At 42.2% G+C, this 23,043-nt stretch overlaps 2 protein-coding genes across 3 annotated transcripts; one reads left to right on the top strand and one right to left on the bottom strand.

The window, feature by feature from the left end:
• Positions 1–2,756: 2,756 nt before the first annotated feature.
• LOC128793110 (claudin-15-like) lies at positions 2,757–16,721 on the top strand. 2 transcript variants are annotated; one of them, XM_053952111.1, is made up of 6 exons: positions 2,757–2,893; positions 3,331–3,603; positions 11,812–11,976; positions 12,126–12,207; positions 14,752–14,862; positions 16,178–16,721. In XM_053952111.1, exons 2-6 carry the CDS (start codon positions 3,384–3,386, stop codon positions 16,275–16,277), a joined length of 678 nt encoding a protein of 225 aa, XP_053808086.1. In that variant the 5' UTR covers positions 2,757–2,893; positions 3,331–3,383; the 3' UTR covers positions 16,278–16,721. The 2 variants fall into 2 exon arrangements, with proteins under 2 accessions (XP_053808086.1, XP_053808087.1); XM_053952112.1 differs by lacking the exons at positions 2,757–2,893; positions 3,331–3,603 and adding an exon at positions 7,277–7,552.
• Positions 16,722–16,810: 89 nt separating this feature from the next.
• On the bottom strand, positions 16,811–19,881 carry DUSP28 (dual specificity phosphatase 28). Its single transcript, XM_053952113.1, has 2 exons — positions 19,275–19,881; positions 16,811–18,382 (listed from the first exon to the last, which is right to left on the bottom strand). Exons 1-2 carry the CDS (start codon positions 19,620–19,622, stop codon positions 18,263–18,265), a joined length of 468 nt encoding a protein of 155 aa, XP_053808088.1. The 5' UTR covers positions 19,623–19,881; the 3' UTR covers positions 16,811–18,262.
• Positions 19,882–23,043: the final 3,162 nt, after the last annotated feature.

Genomic DNA, 23,043 nt, shown 5'->3' with positions numbered 1-23,043 from the left:
CACCTCGTCATGGGGCTGCTCCAGCAAAGGGCTGCTGGATGTTCAGATTCCCACCCCACCAGCTCCTTCCAGTCTCTTCCCTGTATCTGTATCAAGAATAGTTTAGCCAGCAGGACCAGGGAAGTGATCATCCCCTGTACTTGGCATGGGTGAAGCCACACCTCGAGTTCTGCGTGCAGTTTTGGGTCCCTCACTTTAAAAAGGACATTGAGGTGCTGGAGCGTGTCCTGCGAAGGGCACCAAGGCTTGTGAGAGGTTTGGAGAGGTTTAGAACACTTGTCTTATGAGGAGTGGCTGAGGGAGCTGGGGTTGTTCAGTCTCCAGGAGCTCAGGAGGGACCTCCTTGCTCTGTACAACTCCCTGGCAGGAGGCTGTAGGGAGATGAGGCCAGTCTCTTCTGCCACATCTGCAGTGAGAGGACCAGAGGAAATGGCTTTAAGCTGAGGCGGGAGAATCTGATTAAATATTATAAACATATTTTTCCCTGTTCAGGAGGTCAGGCATCAGGACAGGTTGCCAGGGAGGTGGTGGAGTGCCCACCCTGGAGGTGCTCAACAAGCGTCTACACCTGGGGCTGGGTGATGTGGTTTAGTGGCTTAGGGGTGCAGTGGCAGTGCGTGGATGGTTGGACCAGATGATCTGAAAAGTCTCTTCCGACCTCGGTAGTTCTGTGGTTCTGTAGCTACCCACACACACCTGAGCAGGTGCTACAGTTGTCCCTGTGGTGCCCTTGCTGCCAGCCAGGGCTCCTGCTCTCTGGCAGTGTGCTGCTCTTCCCAGCACCATATCCATGCCAGCAAAGCTCTGCAGGGCTGGAGAGCTGTGCTTGCAGAGAACAGTCTGCTGTACACACTGCCAGCCTCCTGAAATTAAATGGGAAAAGAAAACAGGCGTTTGCTTTGAAAGCAGCTTGTAAGTCTGAAGAAGTTGCATGCACCTTCCTGGTTGCCTGTTTTGCCAGGGATGTACTCATGGGACAGCAAAGCCACCTATGCGATGCCAGACACGCCTGGGCCACCAGACAGAGTGCAGAGCTGCCAAAATCCAGCAGAAGTATAAACAGTGATTTATCTCAAGGTGCACGTGGAGGACAAGAGGCAGCAGTCACGTACCGCAGCAGGAAAAGTTCTGCAGGGTGAGAAAAACACGCTCTACATGAGAGTATTGTACAAATTCGAGCTCTGGACACCCCTCTGTTGTGACTGGATAAGGCTTGGGTGACCTGACCCATCGCTGAGACTCTGCTTTAGTGGGAGGTTGGCATCCATGTGGCCCCAAGTTATTTTGTAGTTTGTTGTGTGAAGGCAAAGTTAATAACAAGAAGAGAATGATCTGCATATTATAATTGCAAGTGGCTATAAGACTCATTAGTTTATTAAAATGTTGTGACAACTTCAGGAGCAAAGTTACAAAGTCATATTTTTTGGAAGTGGTAGGAAATGAATTAACATTATTCCTCTTTTTTTCTTTTTTTTTTTTTTTTTCTTCTCCCTAACTAGTAGTGAAAAGAGTTTGCCTTCTCACCCCAAGGTCAGACTCTGATGAGAGAAAACCTCTGTGAGCTGTGATGGGAGACTGCTCTAAGTAGTTTAGTACCGTATTGAAATTTGCATTTTATCTCTTTCTGATTGCACTGGTGGCCATGGGTCAGCCTCAGATTTTGCCTGAACTAAGTGATTAGTAGGTTCAAAGACATACATTGCTGATGTTAGAAATGTATATATATAAGTGAAACCAGTGTTGTAATCAATGCTCTTCCTCTGTTTTTCTATGTAACAAAATTAAAAAGAAGTAAAAGAGGTTTTTAACTTTCCATTTTAGATACTTTACCACTCACTTTTGCTTCCAAAGACCTTATCAGGAGTAATTTGTTTATTTAAGTGACTTCAATATTTTTCTTTGCTAACCCTTCCTGTGCTGTGTTCAAACTATGTACATTTTGGCTGTGCTGCTTTTGATGTTGTTACAGTGATCCTTTTTGCTCCCCCAGGGTTTGTTTTTATCACGTTACAGCTCTTATTTGCATATAGCCTATATGTGTACTTTGTGAGGGAAGATGCTCTGGACTTCGTGTATTTATTAGTTTTTGGTTTATTGTCATTCTCCTTTTTTTCAGTTGCAATGCATATTTGCTATCAGCTGTGCCATCAGCTCAAACTTATAAACATGGCACTGTGTGACAGCTGGTACAATCAGGTCCTATAGGGTAGGGTGTCCATGGGATGGGCTGAAAGGGGATGGATGTGCTCTTGGAATAAAGTATTATCTGGACTGTCCTATGGGGTTTGTGTGGTAGAAACAGGGTCAGGAAGGGGTGATGAGGGTGGCTCCTTGAGACAGAGGAAGGCAAAGAGAGGAGGAAGTGCAGCAGTAAAGTGGCTGCAGAGCTGTGCCAGGCTGCCAGACCTCCTTTGGCCGTGAGCACGGGAGGTCTGTCCTGCCTTGGGCCATGGCTGCAGTCACAGACTGTTGGTTTGTTAATGTCATCCACTGGACAGGTGTCCAGCTGCGTATTTCTTCTTTAGGATGCATCCTAAAACAAATGCATAAAACATTTCAGGTAAACCAGCCATTGTGGAAGTTGTAGCAATGTTTCTGCAGTGCTTTGCACTCTGATGGTGTTTGGGCAACTCAGTGGCCCTGACAAAGCAAATTATATGCCAGGTTAAGCTGAGTATATTTGGTACTAATTTACATAATTTCCTGGTAATTTTCCCTTTCAGCATGCCAGATCTTTGTGCAACAGTTGGACAGAGCTTTGGCCCTGGGTCCTTGGTTTTTAGAATGGGACAAAGGTCCTAAATAGTACAAAACTTTTGTTTGGGTGATCAAATTGGTCCTCACAAAGTGCTGACATTAGGTAGAGAAAGCGGATTAGAAACATACCATAAACGTGAGTACCACAATTTATCTTGCTTTAAATTAGTATTGGTAGATATTGTAATTGGGAGATGAATAATTTACTAAAGCATTTGATAGTTTTCATTTTTAAATGAATTTTGAGTTAGCAAAAAAGTAACAAATGGATGTAACATTGCAAATTAAAATTAGAGAATTCTTTAGTTGTCTCCTGTGGTTTTGCTCTGTTTGCATTTTTTTGTGGTAAACGTGTACAATAATAAAAGTTTTCCTAAGGAAAAAAAATTATAGAATTTACAGAACAGCTATTCCAGTTACTTAATGGGATTTACATTACATTACATTTACAGCTACAGTTCCCTTATGTGATACATTATTTTGTAGGTAGGCATTTTTTTAAATGTTTTTGCAAAGGTCAGGCTTGTGTAAAGGTAACCCCATACACTGTGTGTGTATGAACTGTTTCAACAGGTTTCTAATACCAGAAATTTTGGGGAACATCTTTGAAGAAAACTTCTGTCGCAATGGCATCATCCTTTCTACAGATTTGTGCATTGCTGCTGGCTTTAGCAGGATTCACTACATTACTTGTTACTACCATGTCCAGCAGATGGAAGGTTTTGGACACCACGACAGAGCTGGTTACTGCAGACTGGGTTTCTGAAGGTCTTTGGATGGACTGTGCAGCTACTGCTTTTGGATCAGTACAGTGCAAGAAATTTCTCTACATGCTGAGTTCAGACTGTAAGTGAACTCAGTGGTCATGGCAGATGTTTGTAAAATCCAAGGATGGGCTTTTATTCCTTCTTTCTGGACAGTGTGTTAGCAGGCTGGGGGGCACAGAATGCAGTTGTCCCAGAGGCCACTGCAGTTCTCTGTGCTTTATTTCCACTTGCCTTCTTCTCCATCAGTGTCTGTCTCTGAATTAAAATAACTTCCAGCTTTCAATTTTGTTTCTCAGTGTGGTGTGCTTGCCCTATGTATACAAAAGAAAGAGAAGGGCTAGGGCAAGATAAAATCCCTGTTTACCAAAACCTGTCTCTGGTATGATGACATACCAAAAGAAGCATTGCAGCCAAAATTCAGCCTAAGGATTGCAGGGGCACATGTGTGTGTGCTTTAGGTGGTAGCACAATGTCACCTGTGTCCCTGCATCTTTGTGCTGGGATATCAGGGAGCAGCCACACACTGGAGGTGTCAGAACAGCCCAGTATAGGCTGTATGTCCAGTATGGCCAAATCCTGTAGTGGTTGAAGACAGCTTAAAGGGCCACCATGAAAGCAATTTTTCACCCTGCAGTTCAGCTCAGTCACTGCTGTGGCTTTGCTGCCCTCTCTGGTGTGTGCACGTAGAGGTATGAGTGATATACAGTAAATCTGAGTATTTTTTTAAAAATAGTTTTGGAAGAAATAGCGTCTTTTCACTCAGTGTAGTTCTTCAATATGAGCAGATCATAGTTCCATGAGCACTGGTGTGTGTTTGTGCTTTGGTGTGAGACAGGAATTATTAGATATTCCAGAACTCGTTTGATACTTTGTGCTAAACCTGTGTACCTGGGTATTTTTTCTGGAATTTCTCAGGGGTGGTGAGCTTAGACTAAAATACATCTGTGCAATGGATACTTCTGTGTTTTTGAGGGTTGACCATGCTAGCAGGGTAGTTTATCTGTAGCTAGAAAGAGAAGAAATATCTCAGTAGGCGTTGGAAAATATTTGTTTGAATCATTCTGGATTTTAAAAATATCTTTCTCTAAACACCATCTTTATGGTAAAGGACTGGGAAGGACTGACATTGAAGTTCTTTCCTCAGCAAACTGAGTGTAGAAAGAGTAACACTGTAGCCTTTGGAAATAGTACTTTGTTAAGCTTTCTGTCTTAAACAGAACCTTGCATTTATTATTTTACAACTTTCAGTTTTGTGTAGTCATTTTATGAGTGATGCTAATATAATTTCTTCAAGTCTTCTGTGCTTTATAGGTTCCTGATTGCTGTCATTGCTATTTGTCTGGACTCTTCCAGCAGTTTTATTCTGAATGTGCAGTGCTTAAACCTTAAAAATACCACAAGTCACAGACTATGAGCTTTGTTTTTCTTGACACAGATGTGAACTTCCCTGGAGTCAGAGCTGCCTAACTGTAAGGCAGATCTCTAAAGGGTGAGAGTTTAACTCTCAAGATGCAGCATGTTCATGATTCTTCTGCAGGGCCCTCGCTTTGGTGGCCTCATCTGCCTTCTAATGAGGAGGACGTTTAAGAATAAGTATCAGCATCCCGTAATGAGGCCAGAGTTTGTAGCCTCAAAAGGGGGCTAATCACATGCTTCCAAGGATTTTAAAAACATTGCTCATTGCATCAGAGGCAATGTCAGCTTTTCACATCATCCTGATAGCTGTTCAGCTCCTCTCCAGGGCCTCCTCTGTGTAGGTACCAGGATCCCTTAAGTTTCTGGAAATCAGAGTGATGAGATGGGGCCAACAATGACAGCATTTGGTTCAACTGACTGGGTTAGAGCAAGCCCAATAGAAAGCTCCCAAGCTATGGAAAATGCTGATGTGAAGCTGTCCCCACCAACTCTTAAGCCCTGCTGATGCAGAGCCTCTTGCAGAGCAGTACTGGCTGTTATGACCATTGCCTGACAAGCCACAGTTTACAAAATTTAGTGAAGAACAGCCTTATGTTCTTTAACACAGGGGAGAGTGATTTCCTGAAGGGAATTATTAAAATGCCTGGTGCTGTATAGGAAAACTCACGCACTTCAGGTCTGCAGTTTAATATTTTCTATTTATATGTGTGCTTTATGACTGCCTGTTGAAATACATTTCTTAACTAAGAAGAGATTTTTTAAAAATTACACCCTTAGTGTTTTATTTCTATCCTTGTCAGTAGTATAACAGCTGTGGACACTTGATTCAAGGGCCCAACTATCTCACCTTTGAAAGTGCTGTTAGCAGAAGTGATTGCTCAGATCACCAGCATAGCACCAGTGTATGGGTAAATTGGCTGGAAACTCTTTGAAGGGCTTTTAATGAAATGCAAATACTCCAGGGTACTGGTACAATGTGTTCATTTTACTATGCCATCAGTTTTTAAGTTGCAGTGACTAAGCAGAAGGAGGGAATTCTGTAACAGTCACCTGAGATCAATTTAAAAGATTGCAAGTTTAGAGCTGCACAGGATCCCACTGCCAAATCTGGTCTTGTTTAAATCAATGGCAATGAACCTATTGACTGTCATGGGAGCCAAAATATCCTTGTGGCACTGTAATACCCTTTGGCCGCTGAACCTACCAACCTACAGCATCAGCTCAAAGTGGCAGTGAATTTTGATGAAAAACAACAAATACCTGTTAGGGACGAGTTGTGGCTCTCAAAGGCTAATCCTTCTGGTAGTGTTTACATAAATGCTGTGGAACTGTTACCATGTTGCATCATAGCAGAATTATTTTATGAAGAAACTCTGACTCCGTTTCCTGGAGATAAGAGCAGGTTATCACTGCAAAAGATGGTTAACCCCATTTGGATCCACAAGTACTTTAAAGTATTAACATGAGTGGGTGATGTGAAATGAGGCTATGATTCTGTCTAGCCAAGAGCAGAAGCAACTAAACTGAATTTAACATATCCTTTGCCCAGAATAGCTTTTTTTTAATCCTAAGGTATTCTAACAAACAGATGCAATTTGCTGATATATATTATTTTTCTTATAGCTGTTTTTCTCCATCATTTTATTCCTTTTGAGACAGGACTGTCACCCTAGCTCCTTCATTTCCTCACATTTCAATTCCATCGCACATACATTATTACAATTGGAATACATTGTACAATTGTACAGTGTAAGTGGGATGGTTTTTAAGACTGAATGTGTTTAGCTATAGATCAATAGACAGTAAAATATTAATGGAAACCACTCATCCATAAACTTAACCTTCCTGAAAGAAGCTGGCAGTACAGTTGTGGATTACTTATGACCATAACTCCAAAAACTGTGCTAAATTTTCTAGCAGAAGTATAAAGCTTCTGTTCTCAAGTTGTTTTATGTTTGAATCCTCAAGAAATGATTACATAAACGTTTTTTTATTTGATAGCAAAAATAAAATTACAAGCAATCTTAATCTAGTGTAAAATCCAGTTGACTTCTGAAAAAGAGATAGAAATAAAGTATTTGCCTATATTACAAGGTATTTTGTAGAAATACTGACTGGACTTTCTAGGCTGGGAAAAAGAATAGGCTCATTTTTCACTTCCTATTAGAAAAATAATTAATATGGTCACTTTTTTACACACCAATATCTTTATCATGAACTGCTCCCACTTCTTATTGTCATGCCCAGTAAGCCTTATCTATGGGGAAAGAGCAAAGAGCAAAGGTAGACTCATTTTGGAGTGAAACCCAGAGATAAAACAGCAAGGAGGCTTCTGAAAGGCTTCACTTGATTGTAATCTAATTATAAGGATATTTAACTGTTACTACTCACAAGCATGACTGCTACTTTGGAAATTGTTGGCTTTCTTTTGTGCTTGGGTGGGTTGGCAGTTATTGGAGCTACTTTGCCAAATAATTACTGGAAAGTCTCCAGTATACATGGTTCTGTGATCACAACATCTACGTTGTTTGAAAACCTGTGGAAGAGCTGTGCAGAAGACAGCACTGGAGTATCCAACTGCAGGGATTTTGACTCTATGCTTGCATTGCCTGGTAGGTGACTTTGTGCAGCCTTGTTTATATTGATTAAAAACTTATTGGCAAAAAGTAGTAAGGCTTTTGTTTTAGTAATCTGGTAATACTGGAAAATAACTGGCCAAGAAGGACTTTGTGGGCTGAAGTAATGAAAATCTCTCAAGCAGCAGAATGTGTCAAGCATGTTAGGAAAGGCTATAAAACAAGGCAAACGAAGCTGGTTGATCAAGCATTTAACAGGCATTTAAAGTGGGTTGTAATCTCTTCTCTAGCATCTTGTGGGATGTCTTAGTAAGAGACATTTTTAAACTATTTATTTAGAATTATTGTATAGACCTTATCTTGCATTACTTCATAGCTAATGTACCATAGCTGGAATTTTTAATGTAATAGGAAATACTGGTTTTAGCTGAGATGTGGTAGTGGTTTCTGTGAGTTGAGACTGAAAATTGTAGATAATCCAAGAAATACATGATAATATATTATACATATTATAACATATTATATTATAACTTACAGAAGGAGTATATGCTATAAATTAATATATCTTTAGGCTTGTCAGCTAATGCTAACTTACTGTCAGTTAGTTAACTGACAGTAACTAAAGTCTATTTGGATGTGGTTTTAAATATAAAGAAATTCTGATCTGCTGGCCCCTGTCCTTTGTATCAGTCTTCATCGTAATTGTGGTTGTCCTCAAATGCCCAACTAGGCAATATTCTGTGGATACTAAGCATGTTAATAGACAGTAAAGCTATTTTTTATTAATCTTGAATAATTCAGTATGTAGATACTTATTCAGAATAAAAATGCCTTCCTTCTAGCTGAATTGGCCCTAGGAGGTGGCTAAACTAAATAGGTAGGAGGATACTCCTAATCTGAAGAATGTGTAATATAGGATTAGTGGGAATGAGGTGTTAAATTCACTTTCTCCCTCAATCTGAAGTAAAGGCTTGTGTTTGAGCAGCTCTAACACTCTCATAACAATTCTCTGAAATGCTGTCTAGTATTTAGGGAACAATATGTTAATCTTTCATTCTTCCCTAATAACAATTGCTTTTAGAGAATGTGTATGTGTGTGTGTGTGTGAAGAGGAACATAACCCTATTTAAACATTTTAGCCTCAGTAACAGCAGGATAATTCCATCAGACATTATCCTCTGCAGAGCACTTATGTCAGTGTGCACCAGCACTGCTGGGTTAGTAGCTGGACTTGATCTGAGAGATCTTTGCCAGCTTTAATGATTCTGTGATTTTATTTGGTTCTTGTAAAAACCACTCCAAGGGCTGGTTTGTAGCTTACTGCCACTGACTCCAGGCAGCATCTTGTCATTGATGTGTTTACACGGGGTGCTGCCTCTGAGAGTATGTGCAGATTTGGGCCATGGGCCCGCAGGAGATCAGCATCTGGAGAAAAAGTGGGTTTGAAAAAACCTGGTGGGGGTCAGAAAAGAGCACCACGAGTGTTAAAGCAAACAGAACAGAAGGCAAGCAACAGCAGGGCTCTTGAGAGCTACAGGTAACAACATGGAGTCAGCAGGGAGGAGAAAAGTGGGGCCAGAAAGTAAATGACTGGGACAGGCTCTGAAGTGAATTTGTGAAGATTAACTTTGATCTGTTGAAGAGAAGAGTCTTCTCCTGCAGTTGAGAAGAGGGCAGTATAGTCGAGGGGTATAGGCAGGGGGAAGCAGAAGGGGAAAACAGCTTGCAAAACTGTGAAGATAAAACATTTTTAGAAAGGAAAGCTGAAAAACAAAAGTCAGAAGACACTGGATGGTAGCAACAGTTGAAAGGACAGCTGGGTAAAGCAGGAAAGAGGAAGAAAATGGGTTTGGCAACAAGGGCTCAGCAGACAGTGGGACTTCTGAGAAACATCCATAGCGCTTGCAGATATGAACCAAGGCAGATTAAAAATTACCATGGTCAGTTTAGGCGTGTTTCAAATTCCTGTTTAGAAACTTGGCCGAAACTGCTGCCAGGATGCCAGGGACTGGAGGGAAGGCAAAAAGAATAAACAAAAGTGTCTTTGTTACCTCTCATCAGAAAGACAATGAAGATTTTCCTTGAAAGTTTCCTTATTGGCAACTGAGTATATGGAATACTGGGTTTTGCTTTATGTATAGGAAAAGTCAGACTTGGTTCTTTTAAACCAATTTAATGCTTTTGAGTTCACTAAACCATGAGTCTAAATGACAAATATTTGAAATGCGGAGCTTTTAAATGCAATATTGCACAAGACTGAAACCAGTCCATATATGCTAGTCCATATAGCACTGTCTGTCTAGTCACAACTAAGTCAAACATTTGATATAGCTAGTTGCCAAAGCTTTGTAAACTCCCTTTTTTTGGTTTTTTATTTTGTTTTGTTGGGGTTTTTTTGTTTGTTTGTTTGGTTTTTTGGTTTGGTTTGGTTTTTTTTGTGGTTTTTTTTGTTTTGTTTTGTTTGGTTTGGTTTGGTTTGGTTTGGTTTGGTTTGGTTTGGTTAGGTTTGGTTTTTTTCCCCTCTTCTTTTTAAAGTTCCATAGGTGTTTTTTCCAATGACAGGGTTTGGGGATAATTTCTTACAATTGGTGTGGACTAATAAAATGCATTGACTTTGTATCATGTTAAATAAGCTAAATTTAAAATTAAAATTTGAGTTTTCTGAATTGTGAACTATGGTCCTCAGTTAAAGCTGTTGAGATTATGGTATTGTGGTACAGTTGTATGAAATCCCTTTCTCATTGGATTGCAAGCAAGGGTATGCTTATGTGTGCTGGAAAGATATGGGGAGTCCCATCTAACACTGCAGGAGTCCCCAAGACCTGAAATGTGAGTTGTTGGACCCTGCTGGGTGATTGCCACCGTGAAAGATCTCAAACCTGAAAGCAGTGTTGTTGAGTACTTACCTTAAGAGTATCTTCTGCAGGCAAAAACCTTGAACTGTTAGTGGTATTTTGAGGGGTCTTTCCACTTTTACTACTGTCTTCATTTTTTTTTCCCATGAAAGTTTTAAAATTAGTGCTTAACAAAGCATTAATTCCTCAAATTATTTTAGCCTTTAATTCTATATATTTATCGAAGGAGTGCTTATTGCTATCTTTGGTAACTCTTAAGCTTGTAGACCAGTACTCTTAAGCCACATTAGGCTCAGTTGGAGTGTGAGCATCACCTTGCCTCCTGTCTCTCTGTCTGATTTTTGTTGTCTGGAGAGTTACAGCCCACTCCACTACAGAACTAGACAGCAGGTTATCGTGGAGGATGTGGAGGTGGTCAGGGAGCAAGAGCTTGAATGCTGGCATCAATGATGTGAGTGTCCAGTTGGAATCAGGTCTGACCCTTCTGACCTATCATTAAAACTGTAGAGTCATAAGATCATTTAGGTTGGAAGAGAACTTAAAGATAATCAAGTGAACAAAGTTAGCAGTTGTGACCCTGCCAGGTTGTGATGCTTGGCATGTGTATCTCACAACAAAGGTGCCGAAATGCCATTTGACCTGGACCCTACCAAATGCAGGCTGCCATTTTAAAGGAGCCCCAAATCCCCACGTGACCTTCTTTCTTAGGCTGATTAATAATCTAGTCCTGCTTTTTGTGCAATTGATACCTAGATGTGAAGACCAGGAGCTTAAAGGACGCAGAATTGCCAGCATACCAGATTCCCTAACGTACCCACAACAGTTGTAACGTCTCCACAGGAGAATGTCCTAGGGAAGAGTGCTGCAGCTCTCAGACACACTCACCTCCTGTTTGTTACACTGAGTTTGAAGTGCACTGCTAACTTGAACACCATTCTTTCCTGCCTCTTCCTTGAAGCAGCAAAGCTGGCACCTTTCTCCAGTTCCTCAGTAGTGCCAGAGCCTTGCACACCTTGACTAATCAACTGCATTTCAGACATGTCCTGTGCACTCAGCTGTACATGTGTCAGGAATTCAGAAGGACTTGTGAGTAGGAGACTTCTGCTCCTGTAAATGACCCTGTATACCACTAGGCATTTTCACAGGAATGTAAGGGATGAGTGGCTTGCTGTTGTTTTTCATGATTTACTAAAGACACAAGAAGATTTACTGAGCTTGTAAAGTGTATGTATAGTTCAAGTCTCAAAACTCTTTGACTTGAAGGCCAAACACACTTGGGTTTTGAGGCTTCTCTGAACCATATGACAAAGTTGGACAAGATTCACTCATTACTGCACCTGTTAATTATGTCACTTCCTCTAATCACTTTTATTTCTTTCAGCACAAGATTAATGTAATTTCTGTACAGATCCTGATTTGTTTTCTCTTTTTCTGTCTTAGCTCACATTCAGGCATGCCGTGCCCTGATGATTACTTCCATCCTTTTGGGATTCTTAGCTGCAGTACTCTCACTACTTGGTATGAAGTGCACAAACATTGGGTTGAGTGATGAAGATGGAAAAATGAAGTTTACTGTCACAGGAGGATTTCTTTTTATTTTAGGAGGTAATATCAAGGCTGAAATGAGCGCACTATTGATACTTTGTATGGTTTTCACAGCCAGACTAAATGAAATAAACTTATTTTTGGTTTAAATCTGTTACAGCCATTAAAGTAATCATTCACCTGTGTGCTTCTTAAACTTTTTCTGGTAGGTCTCTGCTCCATGGTGGCTATTTCTTGGTATGCTGCAATGGTTACTGCTCAGTTTTTTAACCAACTGTACGCTGGAACCAAGTAAGTTAATGTATCTTGTCATACCAAACTCCATTGTGTGTTAGCTGCACTAACCTCAGCTGCTCCAGAGTTTCTGAACCTGGATGGATCCCATTATCCAGTCCTACAGGAGTGAAAAATTGTATTCAGGGAATCTTTTCACCTCAGAGATGCTGGTGGGGAGGGAGGAGAGTTATTTTCTGGAAGAGTTAGTGAATGTGTGAGGAATACCAACCCCCCATCCGAGGGGGTTTTGTACTGTGTTTGCATTTTCTTGAGAGATTCAGTTAACGTGTATCTCTAATGTTATGAAGAAGAAAAGGTAAAATTCTTAATCTGCTTTTGCATTTAGACCTAAAGAGGTACAAAACTCAAGTTCTGGCTAGAATAAAGTACCTCAGATGTACATGCAAGGGAAAATCACATGGAAAGCAGCCTGAGGTTTGTACTAATGACCTGCAGAGAAATCTGCTGCCTTTCTTATATATGTCTATATATTAACAGCTCAGCATTTGTTTGCCTTATGACTTAAAATGAGGCAAAATCTGTGGGATTACCAGCTAGTGCAGTTGCATTCAAACAAGTTTTGAGGTATAAAAGCCCTTACTCTTGTCTGATATAAAAGTAACAGTTGTCAAAACCAAATGGCAGCTTATGGCACTTTATCTAGGTGTCCTGTTTAGGAATGAGGAACAAGGATAGAGGTGACTGCGCCTCTCCTTCAGAGAGGGGGAAAAGGAGAGGGAAACATATTGTCTGTGGAATATGAGACATCTATAATATACTTCTACCAAGTATATAAATCATAGATCAGTAAACTATAAATTGTTAGTTGCTAGGCTCATATTTGAAGTGTTTTGTAAAGTTCCTGCCCAGGAATCAGTTCAGGGAAGTCAGAGGTGAAGTGCTTTGTGATAAATCAAAGTACTTTAAGCAATTGCTTTTGTTGTTTGTCAGTTTTCCCTGCATTTTCAATGAAGTGCTTAGAAAAAAATTGTATTTGTGCAGTTACTTTTTGTTGCTTTATATCCCCTTAACAGAACTATATGAAGGGTAATAAATGCATTAGAGAGCTGAAACAACCGTTGATAAGGAATTTCGGTTAGTCGGATAGTTGGCGTGTTTGATAGTTACCTGCTATAGCTTTGGGGCTTCAACATCAATAAGTTAATTGCCTGTTAATCAGTTACCAGATGTAGATTCAGTAGCTGAAGAAATTTTTTTTTTAAAATATCTAAACTTCATATTTAAGCTATTGATTCACTAAGCAGTTCTTGACGAATTAAGTTTGATCACTGGTAAAGCTAGACATGCAGACTGTGAGAAAATTTAAATTAAATTGTATGCCAGTATTGATCTTCAGTCTTAAGAGACTGGTAAATCCGGTTTCTCAGATTGCATTTTTTGGTGTGATTTCAGCAAATTAGAGAAGTTGACCTCTGCTAATTCTTAGAGGAGTTTCTCCTACAGCTCTGAAGACAAACTAAGTTCTCCTGCAGATGTCTCCACTTATACTTTGTTTTGGTGTGACATCTACAGCATTATTGTCTGTAGGTGACTGGTGAGCCGAAATGATTGCAGGCACTGGGCAATGTGCAATTTTTACTCCTGGGTTAGTTTGATAATGACTCTCTGCTCGTTCCATGTTTGGAAGTACCTAAACCAGTGGAGACCTTGTGGCTCCCATGTGCGATTACACACGGAGAACTGTGTAAACCCCTGAAACCCTCCTGTTTAGCAATGAATTCCAGAGTCAGAACCTTTGACACTCTTAAATAATTGTGTTTCCAAGTGGAAAGAAAACACAAATCTCTGGTTCCATGGTACCTTCAATGCAGTCCATGACACTAATTTTACTCTTACATTGGGTATCTCAGACAGAGATGTACAGGTGGATTGTGGATGTAGTTTTTGTCTGATCATGAAAATTTGAAACTCCTGCCAGACTTTTCCAGACTCAGTTCTGTCTAGTCTTTGGGAAAATTTCATTATCAATTGATTTCTTGGACTGGACTAGGGAGTTTCCTGAAAGGTATAGTTTTGGAAAGTAAAATAGGGAACTATTCTTTTTCAGCCTGGGACATTCATAAATACCTTTCACCATACAACCACAGAGGGTGCTGAATATCCTTTAGGAAATCTAAGTTTGAAAACTAGCCCTATACAACCAACTACTTATAAGTGACCTAGTGTTGTGTCCATAGAAAACTGATATCTGTGGTCAGCCTTTTCTCAGCATATAGACAATAAAAGGGCAAAATAAGTGTTGTGAATTGCACAGAAGGTATGTCATTATTATTTATTATCAACAATTTGATAAATATACACAATTATTTACTGCTACTTATCTTTTTGTTGCTTAGTGCTCTCTGTACTGTCACTAATTTGGCAGAGCAGCTCTATACAAATAAGAGTTTTACTGAGCAGACACAAAACCAGATCTGTTCTCTGTTAACTGTTGAAGTGCCTTTTAACAGTTAGCTGATTTCTATGCAGATTAGAATTTGTTTGCATGGCTTTGTGGTCTTGTTATAAGTTGTTTCCATAAAATCTTTAATGTTTCAGGTATGAACTAGGAGAAGCTCTGTACTTAGGCTGGACTGGATCTATCCTTTATATACTTGGTGGGATCTTACTGACCTGTTCATGCAGAGGAAAGGAAAAACAAAATTACAGGTAATCTTGGATTTGTCAGTTGAAGTAGTAGCTGTTAATCACATACCACTTTATACCTGTGCACTACTCTCTTTCTCACCCCCTGGTATAAATATGTATAATTTAGAAACAGTGCTATGGCATGTCACAAACTGGTGATGGCAGGGGGTGCTGTTCCAAACACTTGTACCTCCCAGATAGGGATGCATCACCATCAGCAGTCACCTTTAACTTGTATTTGGTAATTCAGGGCACTGCTGATGGTGAAAATGTGCGGTGAAAGAGCAAACTGTCACCAAAAGAAAAGTATATAAAATCCCATGATGTATTATGATCCAGTTTCTCTGCAGTACTTGCTGTGAGTAAAATATTCACACACTGTTCAATTTGCAGAAAGTGTAAAGATGTCTCCCAAAGCACACAGAATTGATCACTAGAAACATGTTTTTTTCCCTTGTTCTTTATGGAAATGCCTTGTTGCACATCAGATCAGGAAAGGTGAGATTTCTGGCCTCAATATTTAACCTTCCCTGCTTTTTTGTTTCGGTCTTAAATTCTGACACACAGAAAGCCTCTTTTTGAAGGAGAGAGATTAAACAGGCAGAAATAGCAGATGTCCATGTCTACCAGAACTCAAATAGCTTGGATGTTGTACTAGCTAGGCTTGAGAGGGTTATAATATGCAAGGAAGAAGCATATTCACTGTTGGTGAATTTAATCTTAGGAAAATTATATCAAAATGTAGTAAATGAGTGTTCCTCTGGTACTCCATTGCTTAATCAGAAACCATTTCAGTTTTATGGTAATATTTCATCAGCCACATTGGACTTTAGATCTTGCTCACCTTACTTTGATACAAAATACCAAATGTCCTGAAATGTCCTGAAAATCAGGTAAAACTGATATATGAAATAGAAGTTCAACATGATGAATGACAGTTGAAGGGGTTGGGTGAAGATATTTCTGTTTTCTTTTTTCATCATCTTGATTCCTGTATTAAAACCTGCAGCTTGTAAAAAGGTGCTGAAAGCTTCTGTTTTAGGGCCTTGACTGAAATGCCTTGAGGAAGACCACATGTGAGTTAGAAATCCAGAGTGTGGTTGAGGTTATGAGAGATGCTGTGCAGCCCATCAGGGACCCCATCTATTCCCCCTTAGCATGCAACACTTAGCTACCAGAACAATGACAACAGGAGGCCTCTAATTTCTGCCCTGTTGTGAAGAACATGCTATGGGTGGGTTGGATACAAAGATAATGGAATAACTTCTAAGTATCTGAAGCCATGGGCATGTGTCTAATCCCTATCATTTGGCATGTTTTTTTTCTTGATTTACAGTCCTAAGAAGTATGCATATTCAGCAGCCCAGGCAGCTCCTCAGCCACACATGTACCCCAGGAGCTCTGGGACGGTCATAAGCAACAAGGAGTATGTCTGAGCTCCCATCCTGCATCACTGTAGTGTTAGTGGGTTATGAACTCCAATAAAGAAGTGAACTACTTTATTCTGGTTCCAAGCTGCAATCCTATGCCTTAATTTGGAGCAGTACCAGGAAGAGGTATGGCTTTCAATGTACATAGGAATGGTTTTCAGATGTAAATAGCTTTCTACAGAAGATGCTGTGATGTGAAATCCTGTGGCATGAAGGTTTTCTGCATGCTGAGAAGCCTGGTAAAATTTAACCAGAGTGCAGTATATGCTGACACTCAAGAGCAATGATTCCTATTTCAGCTGACTCAAACATGTGGAACTGATAGCTGTATCTGACTGCAAGTTCATATGCCTCACAGCTAGAAATGTGTTTTGTTTTCATTAATGTTTAGCTTCCTTCTTTGGTTTAGCAGCTTAAGCTTTTGACAATAAATAAACTTTGTTCCACAGACTGAAACAGATTTTTTCACAAATAGAATTCTCTAATAAGGATCTTATGTTATACTGAAATTCTTATTATATATGATAGTCAAGGTTTATAAAAGCTACAAAAATTTTCTAGCAAATCTACTAGAATCACCTTCAAATCTGCAGATCTGCAACAAATTTGCTGTAATGCAGATACAGAAGATAAACAATACAGAATGAACAAAACACAGCTGGGAGTGGAGAAAGCATCTGGTGTGAAAATGCCTTGTGGTAACTAAGAAAATGATAGCCTGAAATTTTAATTTTTATTTCTATGGTTTCAGCTTTTAAAATAACACTACTTTAATTTTGAGAAATCTTTTACTTTGGGAACTTATACTGCATCTGAATTGTCTAATTCATATAATTCCCTGGTGGTTTGATTTTCTGTCATTGTTCCATCATTAGAATTTTTGCCTTAAATTACTCCACTGCTCCACACTGTTTACCTTGTGTGAGCACTTAGGCAGATGGCAGTGAGTAACTTTATTTTGTATTTATGCTTTCAGCAAGGTGGAATGGAATTTCACCCTGCAGGTTCTCAGGTTCTATAACTTGTCCCTTTTAAATTAAAAATGTGTTCATACAGTTTGTCAAAACTCTGTTTTGAATGGCTAGTGATAAACACGTAGCAGTCTGATCTGGAAGTTTCATGCCCAGTAGGTAATTTCAGAGGGCAACCTGCAAGCAGTCTCAGCAGAAATGATTTAGCCATGCTGCTTGCATGCAGGAACACCTGACTTGTAAACTGAGACATTAAGGCATGAACTGGGCCCTGTTAGACTTAGTAAGTAGAGCTAAAAGGAGTGGTGATTACTTCTACATTGCCAGTGTCATCTTCTTCCCTCCACTATCACCTGCAGTTTTTTAAATCATTCCTTTGATGTTTTAGAGAATAATTTCAAAAGCTGAAAAGGCACTTAGCCTGCATGGTAAGAGCAGAAGTCCTTACCATCACCTGTATATTCTGTCCTCTGGATTTTTAGGCAATTTGTGAAGGTACTTTGGTCTAGTTGAACATAAGGGAAATCGCAGATACAAAGCATCAACCACTGTCAGTTTCCCACCAAAGGATGTGTCAGCTCATTAAAATGAATTATGATCCAGTAGGTGAGAGAGAAATTCAGAACTTCCTTAGTTTGGCATCATGTCTTCTAATGGCATCACTGAGAAGTTTAATTAAAAAATAGGAATAAAATCCCTGTGTTCAGTACATCTTCCCTCGTTCAGTACATCATTACCATCCTCACTGTCATTCAGAGGAAAATAACTGCTGAAGATTCCAGGCCTTTCTGTGGTTTGTTTACAGTCCTTCCAACCATTTTCTGTTTCTGCTGTTATTCCCTGCTTATCTGCCCTCTTTCCATGCATTGTCAACAGAAATGCTCTGAATGAATTTAATGAACCATCAACTCAGTTATGGGGGTAAAGCATTTTACCTACAGGTGATTTAGGAAGTGATTTTCCCCTCCTTTTTTAAAAAGTCACTTCACTTTCTTTAAAGTATCTTCACACATCACTATTTTAAAGTCCTTTGCTCAGCAGAGCAGACCGCTTTGGTATCTGCAAATCTTCTTCATATCTCTGCAGCTGAGACCAAAATCCTGCATTTGGTTCTGCTACGGGTCTGGCAGTTTTCACAGCCTAGAGAACAGGAGAGACATAGTAGAAGTAAGGTATCCTGCATTTGTGGGAGTCATGCAAATGAATCTGGAACTTAACATTTTGAGAAGATTTACTTTGGTTTTGATTTGGTTACAGAGGAACAAACAGCTATTTTGGTGAGCTGACTTCACTCTGTGCTTGCTAGGAACTGACAGGTGGGTCTGGTTACAGAATGGATTCATGGGCAAGACACGAGACAGAGCTGTTGGATTTGCTGGAAATGGGAAAGTCTCTCACCACGTGCAGTGACACTGCTCATGTTTAAGATGATAGTGTGTAACTTGGTCACTCTGCACACCTCAGTCTGAATTAAGCAAATTGGCTATCTGAAGTGATACACCTGACAAATGGGTGAAGACAAAACCCACAAAGCACAAGCATTTTGTATTGGACAGGCTTCCTAGGAAAGCTGACATGTCACTGCTTACAGCTGTGGCTGATGGCTAGCAGGTCCCCAAGGCACTCAGCAGGCCTGACAGGACAGGATGTTCCTGGCTGTGTGGAGCTGTCACTTAGGAGCAAACCCTGCATATCAGCTCCTGCACCCACTCACTTCACGTCTCTGTCTTCACTTATCGTGACTGTGCAAATGCTAGAGAAAATGTTCACTAAGCAACCAGCGTTGTATGTTTGCTACCTGTGCTTAAAGCCTATTTGCATTTGTATTTATGTTCATCCTAGAAACCCCACACTGAAAACTTATTAGACCAAGCTGGGAACAGTTTACTCAAATGTTGAATCTCTGTATAACCGGTGATGGGCAGGAGAAAGCACCAAAATAATTCTAAAAGAAATCATCATTACTCATAAGAAGCATTGCATTTCTTCCCCAAAAGAGCTGTAAATATGAATCTGGATGTAGGCACATTACCTCAAACGCGTCCTTGAGCGGGAGTTGCCGGTGTCTCATCAGATAAGCCGTGCAGATGGCAGCGGAGCGGCTGCGGCCGTTCTTGCAGTACACCAGGCACTTCCCCCCGGCCCGCACGGCCTCCTCGATGGCGGCGCCGCAGGGCTCGAACCACCGGTACAGGTCCTCGGCCGGGTCGTCGAACACGGGCACGCGGATGCCGCGGACGCGCCGCAGCCCGGGGAAGGGCTGCTGCCGGGTGACATTCACGCAGAAGGTGACCCCCTCCCGCGCCAGCAGCTCCTCGTCGCATGCTGCCCTGGCCGTGCCCAGGAACAGCGAGGCCGTGACCTGGCAGAGCTGGAGCATCGGCGGACACGGGGCACCGCCGGCCCCGCCGCGCTCGGGTGGCGGCGCGGGGCTCCCGGTGCCGGCACGGCCGCGCCGCCCGCAGCCACCGGCGCTCTGCTATATTTATCCGCTCCCTACGGGCTGGGTCGTAGAGGCTCCAGGCAGGTCCTAGTGCCCGCTGCATCCCGAGAGCTGCGCTTGGAAAGCTGAAAGCATTTTCAGAGCCCACAGCTCACTTGTAAAGCCAGTGGATTTGTACAGTCGCTACCCCCAGAGCAGCTGCTTACTTGCTGTGCTCTGCACGGGAATGCTGCTGCTGCTGCGGGCGGTGCTGTTGGTGCAGTGATGCAACGCTGAAGTTGTGTCAGGGTGGGTTTAGGTTGGATATTAGAAAAAGGTCCTTCAGCCAGGGAAGATCCAGTTGGGCACTGGAACAGGCTCCTCGGGGCAGTGGGCACAGCGCCAAGCCTGAGAGAGCTCAATAAGTGTTTGAACAGTACTCGTGGGCCCATGGTGTGACTCTTGGGGATGTTCTGTGCAGCGCCAGGACTAGGACTCCATGATCTTTGTGGGCCCTTCCAACTCAGCATATCCTGTGATTGATTCTGTGATTTTCCAGAGCATCTCGGTGCCCCTTTCCTACAACAAAAGTGTCTTTTGAGTGCCCAGAAAATGATTTACTAGGCTGGCCAGATAGCGTAGTGCTAATCTTTCTGGACTTCAGTAGAATTGCTGGTGTGTTGCCAGGGCAGAGAGCATCTTACACCTGAGTGTGCTGACATGGGTTTGAACTGCACAGGATGGGTGGGGATAGGCCAAACCCAGCCAGGTGAAGGTCACATTGGCCAGTGCTGGGCAGGTGCTGCAGGGCTGCTCGCAGGTGCCAACTGCTTCCTGGAGGCTGAGCTGCTTCAACCCTTTGCTTTCAGGCATTTGACTGATATTTGCTGCTGACACAAAAATGAACCTGAACTGTTGCAGCAGCAGAGCACAGACCAGTGTGAAAAGCAATGCCACCCATTAAGGAATGAGAAGTGAAATACAAGGATGAGCTTTTATTCCACCATGGAGAAAGGAGAACTCGACCTACCATGCACCTGCCATCATTTGTGTCAATAGCAGCCTGTCAGTGAGATGTTGTCTCTGGGGCCAAAGGAATTGGCTCTCTCACATAAGCCAACAAGAGCATGCTGTCCCCTCCTGTTATCCAGCACATGTCTCAGCTCCCACATGAAGGCTTATTCACCTGCCCCCTTGCTTCCTGTGCTCAGGGCATGTGGCTGGTGCAAGGCCCCAGGAAGCTCGGTTCAGGCTGGGATCCTGTGGCTGGAAAGGAGAAAACTCAATAGGTGACCCCTGATGTTGCCCACCCCAGCAGGATGGGGACGGCTCCTGGATTCCTCCACAGCCACTCTTTCCAGGGATTTTGGACCTTCCCTGGCAGGAGCTCTTGCCCAACTTAGCATTTCCATGGCACACCCCTTATTCCCAGGCCATGATATGGGCATTCAGGCAAGGAGCCTTTCTGCAATCGCTGCCAGGGACTTCCTTTGTGGGACAGGCACACGTTTTCTACATTGTGGGAAAGAGCCAGCTGCTGCCCTACCTTCCTCTGACAGAGGCTCATCCTTCTTCTGCCTCCACTCATCAGTGGCCTTTCTTGGGCCCTTGCAGAGTCCCTGGGTGGTGCTTTATGGGCACACTCCAGTTCATGCCAAAACCAAGATATTGATTTTGCATTGCATCACACTTGCTGTGCCATGAACTGATCTGTGTGGGTGCCAGTAGCTCAACAGATTGCTCTGGGATCTGCCAGACAAGCCTGGTGTGAGTTACTGGTTTACCAGCTCCTGCAGCTCATCCCAGTGCTGGTCCAGGTGTTACCCAGGTGACACCATCTCAGGGCAGCATTCTTGTCACTTTAGCACCAGCAAATGCCACTGGGGCTGCACCTGAGCTCCCTCTCTCTGAGGCTATGGATTTTTATTGGCTCCCTGCCTGCAGCTGACTTCAGAATGGTCATTCATGCCAGAAAGGTGGGCCCTTCCCACCAGCCTGCCCTGCACCGCGTCTCTGTGCAGAGGAGGAGTTAGGAACAGGGCAGTTGTCACTACACACAGAGTAATTTATAAGTTAAACACAAATGCCATCTTCTGGCAGTGAAGCCAGTTGCTGCCTCTGTAAGAAGATGGTTGAACTGCACGGTAAGAGCCTCACACCCTGGTTAGAAAGGGTCTGATGCTGCGGTCCAGATTTTGCTGGGGTATTTCTGGTCTTGATGGCACTGCCAGTTGGGGTACGGTGCCAACAGCCCCAGTCACAATGGCTGTCTCCTGTCCTCCTGCCATGCACCTGCAAAGTGCCTGGCCCCACTGTCTTGGTGAGCTCCCAGTATGTGCTGCGCTGCTGTTGAAAGCCTTGAAGCTTTCCATGCCTAGGGAAGCAGTGATGTGTGGATGCAGTGGAGTGGGAACTGAGCTTGTACCACACCCTACACCTCCTGCAAGCTCTCAGCAGTGAATTTGCAAACATGCAGTGTTCAGTGACATTATGAACTGCAGAAATGTTTTCATTTAGTAAACACCAAGCCATAAGAGGCTGTTATTTCAGGTCATAATTAGACACCAAGGAGGCAAAGCAGGCAACTGGTGTGCACAAAATTTCTCAAGGAGAAGACCTGTATTTTTGCACTTGTCTGTATTTATATAAATGTGTGGACATGGTGCAAATAGCTGTAGCTGCAGGAAGGAGCCTAAATAAATACCTACTCACTGAAGGATATCAGTCAGTTTATTAAATTTAGCTGATAATTGCTTCCAGGCAGAAGGAAACACTTTTAGGAGTTTTCAGTTACCAAGTCTCAGACATTTCATGAGCAGCTTCCAACACGTCACCTTGACAGCTGCATTCACCCACTTCTGCAAGTGGATAGAGATGAAGCACAAACCTTTCTGCTGCACCAGTTCAGTCTCAAGCATTTGCTGGAGATCAAATATCCCCTCACCGCTTTGCTTGCTGTGAGCCCGTCCAACAGCTGCACTGGTGCAAAGCCATGGTCTGTAATTACCACAACACTTTGTAATGGAGAATACCAAGGGCATTTCTGATTTTTTACACTGTTATGCCATTACTTTCTGTGCTTCTAGATGAGAAAGAGTCAACTTAGGATCCTCACTTTGATGGCTCAAGCCAGGCTCACCTTGTTGCCACAAACACACATCTACAGAACCCAGCAGCTGCTTCTCTGAACGGTGCAGAAGGCAGGTGAATCCCTACTGCCAACACTGCCATCAGCCCATTACACACTTGTGGCTGAAACATGGTTCCATTCCTCAGGGCTCCTGCCCTGGCCCTTTATCTGTGCCTTAACAAGTGAAAAAGAAAGAAAATGCCAGACTCGGCTTAAATGGAGAAGAAATAATTGCCCTGTAAATACAGA

Source organism: Vidua chalybeata, chromosome 10 (genome assembly GCF_026979565.1).
Source record: "Vidua chalybeata isolate OUT-0048 chromosome 10, bVidCha1 merged haplotype, whole genome shotgun sequence".
In the NCBI taxonomy this organism is placed as follows: Eukaryota; Metazoa; Chordata; class Aves; order Passeriformes; family Viduidae; genus Vidua; species Vidua chalybeata.
Note: the sequence above shows the minus strand (reverse complement) of the source record. Positions and strands in the feature narration are given on the sequence as shown.